The sequence below is a fragment of the Pseudochaenichthys georgianus genome, chromosome 7 (genome assembly GCF_902827115.2).
Source record: "Pseudochaenichthys georgianus chromosome 7, fPseGeo1.2, whole genome shotgun sequence".
NCBI lineage: Eukaryota > Metazoa > Chordata > Actinopteri > Perciformes > Channichthyidae > Pseudochaenichthys > Pseudochaenichthys georgianus.
The window spans coordinates 39,173,371-39,186,377 of record NC_047509.1 but is presented as its reverse complement, the minus strand read 5'-3'; the positions used below and the strand labels follow the sequence as shown (position 1 = coordinate 39,186,377).

Sequence of the window (13,007 nt, the reverse complement as noted above, 5' to 3'; positions counted from 1 at the left end):
CTGGACCGCTGTGTACTGCTCGTTAGCTATAAAGCTTTATTACATTTAAAACGGATTATTAGTTGGGTTTTTTTTAGAGGTTCAAGTCGTAAGCATGCTTTGTGAGTGAGTTCACTCCCATCATTAAATCCACCTTTTGTGTGTTGCTCTAATAGACCTTCCTAACCAAATGTACCGACACCTATGACCTCCAGCTTTGAGGTTTTAGGCCAAGGCTTCCTAGTTTGGATTCTCTAGATCAGTGATTCTCAAATGGGGTTACACGGACCCCTAGGAGTACGATGGGGTACTGCATGGGGGTACATGAGATATAAAAAAAAAAGGTTAATTTTAAAAATAGCATGCATGATAATCTTAGTACAATAAGTTCAATAGAAAACACGATGTTATATAAAATATTCCTAGGACCACCAAGGCGGTCCTCATATAAACATGTCAAAGTGTGGTTTGCATGTTATAGTTTTTCATAATATCATTTTGTTCATTGGTTTGTTAAACATTATTATTTCAATTGCAAAACTCCTTGGAAAATTCTGTTTAAATATATATTGTAATTATTTATATAGGCTTTTACTATCAAAAATGTTTGGGGTCGGTCAGGGGGTACTTGGCTGAGAAAATGTTTCAAAGGGGGTACATTACTGAAACCGTTTGAGAAGCACTGCCGTCGATGATAAAAAAAAGGAGCTTTGAGGCTTCCTTTATTATCTACTTTAGCGTAGGAAACACTGGACCATCCTTTATGAAAGGAAAGGAGAAAATGCTGTCTCACAATACCTTGTGTCCGCAACATTTACCATAACACAATATTCGGCAAACAATACAAATCATACAAACAACCGATCATGACCAACAAACGCAGATGATGTACTGCTGTACTTATTAAGCATTGTTGATCCTATTCCATATCGTATGCTTATATGTTTTAAACTTTAAACACTATATTAAACCTAAAAGCAAAAATATGAACACTAATTACTGTAAAATGATCAAATAAAGTAAATAATTCCTGTCTTACCTTGAACATCTGTTTGACCCTCTGTCGGGGCAGGTTGACGTTGAGTTTGTGCAGCAGCTGCATAACCTCTCCGATGCTGAGGCTGCTGTCACCGTTCTTATCGGCCTCAGTGAAGGTCTGCTTCAGCCATGTGACCACACCGAGGGTTAAGGAAAGGTGGACGCTTTGTCGAGAGCTGCATGACTGAGTTCCAAAAGCCAGAAATGAGTTAGCATTTCACCACTTCCGGTTCCCTGGTGAACATCATTCAATGTCAAAAAAGTATTTTTTTTTGTTAGAAGCCTGAAATAGGAATAGGGTCTACGGTTAACAACAACTTTAGAGATGTTCATGTTTTGTTCTATGACATAAAACAAGTCGGTAAGTACCGCACTGGTGAAAAACAGCTGATGCTAACACATGGCTAAATGACACTGCTAAGCCCATTAAGGCGAACATTAGCTGCCTTTAGCTTAGCGGTGGTGATGGCAGCCGTACGACAGGGATGTAGATAGAAATGCAATGACCTCTACATTATATACACAAATATATATTTACAGGTGGTTGCAGCCTGAAATCACCAGCCCATGTGTGAACCCCCCCCTCGCCCTTTCTGTATGGCTGAAGGATATTGGTCTCGGGTGCGCTGCCTCTTGGCCAGGCTGTCCTCGTCACTGATGCCGGCCATCAGGTACTTGAGGCCGGTGATCCAGGTGCGGGCCTCCTCCCCGGTGCCCGACACCAGGTCCAGGGACTCCATGTGCTCTCCGTAGTACAGGCTGAAGCAGCAGTTGGGGTCGAAGCTGCCATCGGAGTAGCGCTGGAAGATCTCCGACTGCTTCCCCTCACACACCTCCCGCACAGAGTCCACGGAGACTGGTGGAGAGACAGGAGGTCAGTGGTGGAATGTAACAAAGTGCTTTTATTTGAAGGAATACATTACCTCCAATATCATAACATTTCTATCAATTACTGAATCATTCAACAGTTTAATAGGTATTGTATTTACAACATGTCCGTATAAACAGGATTGTGTCTGTGATGTGTGAGACATGATACATGTGTTTAAAGACTTTTCACTTTATTTGTTTTCCAGATTCTAAGTTTAAAATGAAGGCATGTGATTGAAAAAGTCTTCATTAAGGGGCCCTTTAATACTTTTTGGAGTTTTCCCATTTCCTGTAATGTGTTGTAAATGGTCTGCAAAGGCTAACATCCCTGTGTTCCTTCAAGAGGGACTTTCTCTCCCACACATTTTTTTTACAACATTAGGAACAATGTAAATCAGCGAAGACACTTAGTGGAGGTGGAGTCACCTAATGGGTTTTGCTTTTGATACTTTCAGTACATTTTTGCTGATAATACTGTGCAAGTGCATTTTTGAATGCATGACTTATTTGGTAATTGACTATTGGTGTGTGGTGTTGCAACTGTTCTCTATTCTTCCTCCTCCCATAGAGTAGGTAGATCCAGAATATGTTAAGCCTTGTGGAGGCCTATCATCCATCGCTGATACAAAATGAAACCTATTTTAAAAAAACAAGCAAACCTCAGGATAATGAAACCAGCATTCCCTTCTGCAGTCTTCAGCACTGTATTGGTTTTCACAATTTCCACCTCTGGCAAAATAGTGAATTAATTGTAGTGGACAAAGGGATGGTTTCATGGGGAAATGATTCCATCCTATTTCAGGCTCTGTGAAACTGAGGATTCAACATGTATGAGATGGTAATGATATTTCACCGGAAGACACTGCCTCCAGTCATTCATTAGATTTCCCCATGACGGCGAGCACACGGTAAGTACTCCTGTTGAGTGGACCAGGTTCAATTCCTAAAAAAACATCCATTACCTTCAAAGAATTCTTATGCAAGTATCATTCAAATCTTTCTTCGTTTCAGTCATACACAGCACAAAGATACATTATACACACTCATTCCTCCTGCAGCTATAGCAACACACACTCTCCCCCGGGCTGTTTGGTACACACCCTGAGGTGTGTGTGTGTGTGCGTGCGTGCGTGCGTGCGTGCGTGTGTGTGTGTGTCAAAGCTGCTGAGTGTGCTCCCATGTGGTTGGCAGTGCTCCTCTCTATCTCACAGCTGATGCTCTGGCAAGCCTTGACATGTATTATGTGACAGTCTGATCAATATTGAATCCAACAAGACTGAACACAATGTCTGCAGCCATGCCAGTGGCTCTACACGGGTCTATGTATGCACAGCAGTACTTCCATACATAGGCAGAGGCTTGGGATATAAACACACACACACACACACACACACACACACACACACACACACACACACACACACACACACACACACACACACACACACACACACACACACACACACACACACACACACACACACACACACACACACACACACACACACACACACACACACACACACACACACACACACACACACACACACACACACACACACACACACACACACACACACACACACACCAGGGGGAATCTGGGGTTGAGTATCTTGCCCAAGAACGCATTGAGATGTTGAAACAACCTGACCTTCTGATTGGTGGACCACAGCTCTACCTCCTGCGGTGAGGGTTACTTTAAAAATGCAATTACTAGTAAGATGTTCAAAAAAATAATCAGTAACATAATCTGAGTATCAAAATGTAAAAGTAACCTGATTACTTTCTGTTACTTTTGGATTACCTCAATATCGAATGCAATGCAAATAAATACAAGAGAAAATAAATAATCATTAATAAGATGTTTTCAATTAAGTACAGAACAATGTGACCTTAGCAAAGAAGAAACCAAGATATTTAGGATACAAAATGTGTCCTCTTAAATTCCAACTGGGTATACCTGATCTGTGTCGAGAATCAGTGCACCACCACCACCACTACCACCACTACTACCACCACCACTACCACTACCACCACCACTACCACTACTAACAATTATCTAATAAAAAAGGAGCCACACAAGGTTAAACATTTTGTAAGACTTTGACACAGCACACATTCTGATGTTCATTTATATTAGTTATTTTTCCACACATTTTGAATTCAAAGTAAATATTCACTTCTTAATGTATCTATCTGAAACAAAATCAGGACATTGTTGTCAAAATATCCAGTTCCATTCGACCATGTCTTGACTGAAGGACAATGGATTTGTTGTCAGCTGTTTGCGTACATTTCCGTTTGGGTTGTTGGTTATCGTTTTGGGCGGGAAAGAAAGAAATGTGCATCAGAGTGAGTGCAACACAGAGCTTATAGAGGACAGCAGATCAATCCTATTCCCGTCTCGGATGATCAGAAGAATGCTGTGGGTGGATTAAGAGATATTAAGTCACTGGTGTGCGGAATAATCTTATTTACCTTCATGCAACAAAAAGATGGGGTTTCATAGGAGTTATTACGAAGATATTTTACTTATCCAACCCTAAAGGTTTAAGGACACATTCTGTGATTTAGCTTGAATGTCTTTACAGAAAGCCCCAACCCCCCTGTCATTTCCATTTAGTGGCTAGTGTGTATAAGACACTGTTTGGGCAGATTAAAGCTGATGAATAATTCAATCGGCTTAAGAAGCTTATTAAATCCTGGGCTACAGAGGAGGCAGAGCAACAGGAAACTGATCCCAGGTCCCCGGAGACGCTCTCACGGTGAGCACAGCTAAGACCCTCCTCTGCCTTATTTCATTCTAAAACACTGCAGGAAGTTGTTTGTTTACCTGTTGCAATGAACCTGTGTGCAGGGGGAATACATGTCCAGTTCTAAATAACAAGAACACTTCCAAGCCTGAGGGAATACTTACTGTAGGAGCAACATCTAAATGGTCCAAATACTTTCCAGATTCATGATAGCACTTCTCCTGACACCACAGGGTGATGGCTCTGTTCCCCGACAGGAGCCTGCAGCCGCTCCAGGCCCAAACAATGTGGGGCTTTGTTCATATGATGTTTTTATGTTTCAGGTGGAACTACTTGAGCAGGTCTCCCTTGGAAAATAGATCAATGATCTCAAGGGGATTTTATCTGTATAAATAAAGGTTTGAAATGAAATGAATATGGATTTTGGATTTCCTGTCAGATAAGATCAATCAAGATCAAATTGGAAACAATAACTAATTGCAATTATGATGACTGATATTGCAATTGCGATATGTTTTTGATATCAGAAATGTTTATCATTATTGTATAATTGTCTCTACTTTAAAGAGTCCTCTCCTGCTGATGTTCAGGTGTATATCAGTATGTAGTGTCTCTACTTTAAAGAGTCCTCTCCTGCTGATGTTCAGGTGTATATCAGTATGTTGTCTCTACTTTAAAGAGTCCTCTCCTGCTGATGTTCAGGTGTATATCAGTATGTAGTCTCTACTTTAAAGAGTCCTCTCCTGCTGATGTTCAGGTGTATATCAGTATGTAGTGTCTCTACTTTAAAGAGTCCTCTCCTGCTGATGTTCAGGTGTATATCAGTATGTAGTGTCTCTACTTTAAAGAGTCCTCTCCTGCTGATGTTCAGGTGTATATCAGTATGTAGTGTCTCTACTTTAAAGAGTCCTCCTCCTGCTGATGTTCATGTGTATATCAGAATGTAGTGTCTCTACTTTAAAGAGTCCTCTCCTGCTGATGTTCAGGTGTATATCAGTATGTAGTGTCTCTACTTTAAAGAGTCCTCTCCTGCTGATGTTCATGTGTATATCAGAATGTAGTGTCTCTACTTTAAAGAGTCCTCTCCTGCTGATGTTCAGGTGTATATCAGTATGTAGTGTCTCTACTTTAAAGAGTCCTCTCCTGCTGATGTTCAGGTGTATATCAGTATGTTGTCTCTACTTTAAAGAGTCCTCTCCTGCTGATGTTCAGGTGTATATCAGTATGTAGTCTCTACTTTAAAGAGTCCTCTCCTGCTGATGTTCAGGTGTATATCAGTATGTAGTGTCTCTACTTTAAAGAGTCCTCTCCTGCTGATGTTCAGGTGTATATCAGTATGTTGTCTCTACTTTAAAGAGTCCTCTCCTGCTGATGTTCAGGTGTATATCAGTATGTAGTCTCTACTTTAAAGAGTCCTCTCCTGCTGATGTTCAGGTGTATATCAGTATGTAGTGTCTCTACTTTAAAGAGTCCTCTCCTGCTGATGTTCAGGTGTATATCAGTATGTAGTGTCTCTACTTTAAAGAGTCCTCTCTTGCTGATGTTCAGGTGTATATCAGTATGTAGTGTCTCTACTTTAAAGAGTCCTCTCCTGCTGATGTTCATGTGTATATCAGAATGTAGTGTCTCTACTTTAAAGAGTCCTCTCCTGCTGATGTTCAGGTGTATATCAGTATGTAGTGTCTCTACTTTAAAGAGTCCTCTCCTGCTGATGTTCAGGTGTATATCAGTATGTAGTGTCTCTACTTTAAAGAGTCCTCTCCTGCTGATGTTCAGGTGTATATCAGTATGTAGTGTCTCTACTTTAAAGAGTCCTCTCCTGCTGATGTTCAGGTGTATATCAGTATGTTGTCTCTACTTTAAAGAGTCCTCTCCTGCTGATGTTCAGGTGTATATCAGTATGTAGTCTCTACTTTAAAGAGTCCTCTCCTGCTGATGTTCAGGTGTATATCAGTATGTAGTGTCTCTACTTTAAAGAGTCCTCTCCTGCTGATGTTCAGGTGTATATCAGTATGTTGTCTCTACTTTAAAGAGTCCTCTCCTGCTGATGTTCAGGTGTATATCAGTATGTAGTCTCTACTTTAAAGAGTCCTCTCCTGCTGATGTTCAGGTGTATATCAGTATGTAGTGTCTCTACTTTAAAGAGTCCTCTCCTGCTGATGTTCAGGTGTATATCAGTATGTAGTGTCTCTACTTTAAAGAGTCCTCTCCTGCTGATGTTCAGGTGTATATCAGTATGTAGTGTCTCTACTTTAAAGAGTCCTCTCCTGCTGATGTTCAGGTGTATATCAGTATGTAGTGTCTCTACTTTAAAGAGTCCTCTCCTGCTGATGTTCATGTGTATATCAGAATGTAGTGTCTCTACTTTAAAGAGTCCTCTCCTGCTGATGTTCAGGTGTATATCAGTATGTAGTGTCTCTACTTTAAAGAGTCCTCTCCTGCTGATGTTCAGGTGTATATCAGTATGTAGTGGCTCTACTTTAAAGAGTCCTCTCCTGCTGATGTTCAGGTGTATATCAGTATGTAGTGTCTCTACTTTAAAGAGTCCTCTCCTGCTGATGTTCAGGTGTATATCAGAATGTAGTGTCTCTACTTTAAAGAGTCCTCTCCTGCTGATGTTCAGGTGTATATCAGTATGTAGTGTCTCTACTTTAAAGAGTCCTCTCCTGCTGATGTTCAGGTGTATATCAGTATGTACTGTAGTGTCTCTACTTTAAAGAGTCCTCTCCTGCTGATGTTCAGGTGTATATCAGTATGTAGTGTCTCTCCTTTAAAGAGTCCTCTCCTGCTGATGTTCAGGTGTATATCAGTATGTAGTGCCTCTACTTTAAAGAGTCCTCTCCTGCTGATGTTCAGGTGTATATCAGTATGTAGTGTCTCTACTTTAAAGAGTCCTCTCCTGCTGATGTTCAGGTGTATATCAGTATGTAGTGTCTCTACTTTAAAGAGTCCTCTCCTGCTGATGTTCAGGTGTATATCAGTATGTAGTGTCTCTACTTTAAAGAGTCCTCTCCTGCTGATGTTCAGGTGTATATCAGTATGTAGTGTCTCTACTTTAAAGAGTCCTCTCCTGCTGATGTTCAGGTGTATATCAGTATGTAGTGTCTCTACTTTAAAGAGTCCTCTCCTGCTGATGTTCAGGTGTATATCAGTATGTAGTGTCTCTACTTTAAAGAGTCCTCTCCTGCTGATGTTCAGGTGTATATCAGTATGTAGTGTCTCTACTTTAAAGAGTCCTCTCCTGCTGATGTTCAGGTGTATATCAGTATGTAGTGTCTCTACTTTAAAGAGTCCTCTCCTGCTGATGTTCAGGTGTATATCAGTATGTAGTGTCTCTACTTTAAGGAGTCCTCTCCTGCTGATGTTCAGGTGTATATCAGTATGTAGTGTCTCTACTTTAAAGAGTCCTCTCCTGCTGATGTTCAGGTGCATATCAGTATGTAGTGTCTCTACTTTAAAGAGTCCTCTCCTGCTGATGTTCAGGTGCATATCAGTATGTAGTGTCTCTACTTTAAAGAGTCCTCTCCTGCTGATGTTCAGGTGCATATCAGTATGTAGTGTCTCTACTTTAAAGAGTCCTCTCCTGCTGATGTTCAGGTGCATATCAGTATGTAGTGTCTCTACTTTAAAGAGTCCTCTCCTGCTGATGTTCAGGTGTATATCAGTATGTAGTGTCTCTACTTTAAAGAGTCCTCTCCTGCTGATGTTCAGGTGTATATCAGTATGTAGTGTCTCTACTTTAAAGAGTCCTCTCCTGCTGATGTTCAGGTGTATATCAGTATGTAGTGTCTCTACTTTAAAGAGTCCTCTCCTGCTGATGTTCAGGTGTATATCAGTATGTAGTGTCTCTACGCTTTAATGTTCAGAAAGCTCTTTATTTTCCTCATACTGCCTGTGCTGCAGCACCTCTTTTCACCCTCTGTCTGAAACCAGAGCCCAGTCTGCTCTGATTGGTTAGCTGGCCGGCTCTGTAGTGATTGGTCAACCAATGGAATAGATTAAGTAGAATATGATTTGTAGGGTGGGATTTCTCTGCAGCACCACAACACTTCATCAGAATGAAATGCACTCTTTAATAAATATTGTGTATGTATGTTTTAACTTATAAATGTGCTAACAGTTGTTTGTTCTTTCACTTAGGTGTGTGACTATGTGTTGTTGTTGCACAGAGGCAACACTCAGCCCTTTCATAACACATCACCTATGGCACACATGACTTTTCATCATTCTAAACTGCAACTACATTGGCCTCCGCAGGACAGAGTGAATTGGTGACTGTAGGGGGGAGAACACTCACTCTTGGCCTTCTCGTTCTTGCGTGAGGGCCTCCAGCGGATGCAGGACTTGTGTTCGTCCAGATAGAAGAAGCGCACCAGTCCTTTGGAGCCGCCGCGGAGCTTCACCATCTGGGTCCCCATCTGCATGGAGCTCATACATTTCTCCACTGCAGGCGAGAAAAAAACAAAAGGTTGTCAGAAGGGAAACCACTGGAGCAAAGCAGAAGTGTAACAGAAAGTGTGGGACAGCCTCAAAGTGTGCTCGCACAACATGATTTCATTCACAAGGCTGAGCGTGTGGTTGCTAAAAACCTCCATCCAGTTATTTACTTATACACCCACAGGAACACCAAGCTATGCAAATGCATTCGATGCGCCTGTCACTGCTGACGGGGGCTGCTGGTCCCGTGGGAGGAGGAGAAAGGGAGAGAAGATGGATGTCAACGAGAGGCAATTCCTACACAAAAGCCCTTTAACACAATCTCTACTTCACACTGCACGGAACGGCAGAGAAAGGAGCAGGAGATATTTTCTAATGTGGGGGATTTTCATGGCGGCTTAAAGTTAAAGGTCCCATGTCATGGCAATTTCTACTGATCATAATTCCATGGTTGAGGTCTACTAGAATAGATTTACATCGTTCAATGTTCCAAACTCACATTGGTTTCTCACAGCATCTCTGTATAGTCTGTGTATTCACTCTGTCCTACACGGCTTGTTGGAGCTCCTGCCCCCCCTCCCTGTGAGCCCACTGTGCTCTGATTGGTCAGCTCGCCCACTCTGTTCTGATGAGTCCTCCACCGTTACAGCGGAACATCAGTGATTATGTGTTACCATGGCGTTAGCAACCAGAAAATGACACCAGTGATGACAAACAGATGAGAATGCTGCGTGGGGTCCGGGTGCCGTGTTGGCGGGACGTTGCGGGGCTCGCGGCTGTGAGGAGCGGACAGCGTGAGCTCTACTACTGGTTTTGTTTCCTTGATTGCACCTTAAATCATGTGTTATGATGCTAATTTACAACAAATAGAGTTACAGAAAGCAGTGGAACCTAAAAGCACATCTTGATTTGGTGTGGATCTCATTTGCTCTCATTTCACCTGAATGCAGCATCCAAAAGATCCGCTGTGTAAGTAGGTAAACCGGCACTGATTAATTGCTCCAGTAGAGCATTGATTAGGTCTGGCGGCCCCCGGGGGCCAGTAATGTACTCCTGTTTGTTCTCCTAACCTCTGCTATCGACAGCACCACCACACTGCAGTGTTAGGCTCACAGTGCACCGTGCTCCGTGTGTAGGGTTATGATCGGATTGAAGGCTCAGTCAAAATCGGTAATGATGGTCTTTTTGATGATTTTTTTTAAAAGGTAGTCATAGGGTGCGTCTCACTTCGGTTACTTTTCAACCAGAAGTTGATTTGTCTGCGCCATCTTGAGTAGCGTGCCAGTGACCTTATTTTTGCCGGAGGAGCGAGGAGCGATAATGGAGGAGCGATAATGGAGGAACCACCAGACCATCCTCCGGTGAAACCCTCAGACACTCGCCCCGCCCCCGTACTGTGTATCGCTCACTGATTGGACGATGCAGCGCATGCACTGATCTGGCTGCTGTCAGACGATCAGCTGTGCGGCGTCATCACAAACGGACATCGCTTCACGTGACGCTCCGGAGGAAAGGACGTCCCGTTGCTCTTAAAACTCATGTCCCTGCTTCTCGTGGTTTCCTTGCGTCTCTCCGTGCTTCCCTGGAGGGAGGGACTAAACACAGGGAAACGACGCAAGTGAGGGACGCAAGGATTCCATTTAACCGAAGTGAAACGCAGCCATAGCCAGGTCAATGGTCTCTACTCATGCTTGTTCCATGTGTGTGCTACATGTATCTTGTAAATGGTAAACAGACTGCTAAAGAGAGTTCATACAGTGTTTTCTTCAAACAGTATTCATGACAACATGTGTTAACCCCTCGTCGATCAGGGCACAACTGACGTGACATTTGACCCCTGTTTCCCTGCCCCCACAGACCAACTCCTAACCCTGCTGGTTTGATCTCAAACCAACTAAAGAACCAGATTTCAGAAATGTATAATGCCATTAGGAGAATAAGCGTTCCTTTGAATAACTAAAGGCAACAGTACCTTCTCCGTCACCCTTGACAACACTCTGTGGAGATACTCTGTCAGACAGTGCCAGATATCATGATATTAATCATGATCATATTTTAATCATGATATTGCTAATCATTAACTTACTACCGCTGCTTTTATTTAGAAATGTCAAGACGTACATTAAAATAAAACATTATCAATTTATGTCTACTAATATTGAAATAAATAAACAAACACTAATTTCATACAGTTCATATTGTAGCACAAGATACTAAACACCATCAGAACTCTAAACTGAATTAGTTAATCATTGTTTGTGGATTTGTACACAAGCCATTAAACAAAACACCTGAACAAACAAATGATCATCATTATAATGAGAATTACAAGGAATATTATCCATAACCAATAGACCCTTAATGACTTTACAGCTCAGACTAATTGATGCAACATATGAGCAGCATGGCTGTGGGTGAGCGTGTGTGGATGTTTAAAGGAGGAGTTATGTGTGGAGCTGGGTGCAGCAGCAGCAGAGTTAAGGATCAGCGGGGCGCAGGGATCCATGGAATGAGCTGCTGTCACACTCTGGTTGGAATGAGACGATCCAGGCTGTGCAGGTGGGCTCAGAGTGGCTGGAAACATGTGCCCTGTCAGAGGGTGTTTCTCAATGTCGAGTACACTTGCTTGGTAGCACACGTCTTCAGAGTCACTTGCTTCAGAGCTTCCTGGCATTCAGAAAACGAAGAGTGGAACAGGCGAGCAAGTGTGCAGGCGTGCGTCATATGAGAGGCCCCGCCTTACATTTTCCACCACAGAATTGGGGAAATTGGTCCGTGCGCAAAGCATTGTGGGGATTTTAAGACCGTGGAGTCTACACATGTGCAGCTTCGACATTTCTCGCTACGAAGTACGCCAGGCTCGGTAGAATTCCAAGTATGCTGGACATTGGAACAGTCCTTCGGCGGCACTCGAGGACGTAGTATGCTTGAAATAGTGGCTCTGGAGCAGCTTTACTCGACATTGAGAAACACCCAGAGATTAACTGTCTCCTGGCCCACATTTACATCTGCTGCCATCACACAATAGAGCCACAATCAACCCACTGTACTGTCATTAAAGGGAGAATGTGGTGATATCCAATTCTCTAGACCAGGGGTACTCAAATACAAATCTTAAAGGTCCAAAATAAATGTTTCAATAAGACAAAGGTCCGTTTATTACGGTCATTCAAACTTTTAAACAATTGCAACAAGATTCTTACCACGAGGTTGCAAAAACAAAAATAATCTGTATGCAGCAGTTTTCATTGTTATTGCGTCTGTGCTTGATCCCTCAGAGTCGCAGTGTAAGAGCTGCAGTTATGAATAAAGGCGGCTGCACCCTCTTTCGTTCAGCATTCCCATTATTGCTTTATAAATGTCTTGCCCCCTTGTGTGTCCACTGAGGTTCGTCAGGCCCAACACATCTTCAACAAACTACCCCTTTGCCTCATCATAACAATTCACAAACACCAGCAACTGAGCATTGTCAGTGGTGTCAGTGGACTCACCCACAGCTAAGGAAGTGAAGCCTATCAGTGGACACATTGTACTTAAGTGTTCAACCAACCAGTAGAGTGTAAATGTGAAATAGGGAATTTAAATGTATCATACTGCTAATGCTAGCCATTTTCAATCCAATACAAGCCATGAAATAAAAACCTAGGGACACTCCACATGACAAACAAAAACACAAACTATTTATCAGTGAGTGGTGGAGGACATTCATTTGGCATTGGAAAGGTCAGTCATAGCCTATGGAAGTGTGATAAAGCATGGGCCGCTGTAATCAATGTACCTACAGTCCAGTGGTCCGAGGCCTACGAGGCAGTACACTTATGCATGTACCGTTTGTACATCAGTATAAGGCATAGCATAAAGTCTTTCAAAGTGCGTCTGTGCATGCAGACTGTTACATCCTGATAGATTTGTTTTACCATTTTCAACTTT

At 42.4% G+C, this 13,007-nt stretch overlaps 1 protein-coding gene across 2 annotated transcripts in view; it reads right to left on the bottom strand.

Annotated features, from left to right (window-relative positions):
* Positions 1–13,007, bottom strand: part of plch2a (phospholipase C, eta 2a) — a 334,996-nt gene that overhangs the window by 109,985 nt on the left and 212,004 nt on the right. For both annotated transcript variants that reach the window (XM_034087852.1, XM_034087851.1), the window contains 3 exons: positions 8,938–9,084; positions 1,630–1,873; positions 1,019–1,148 (listed from right to left, as the gene is read on the bottom strand). In XM_034087852.1, the coding sequence (XP_033943743.1) occupies positions 1,019–1,148; positions 1,630–1,873; positions 8,938–9,084 (521 nt within the window). The remainder of the gene's footprint in view (positions 1–1,018; positions 1,149–1,629; positions 1,874–8,937; positions 9,085–13,007) is intronic.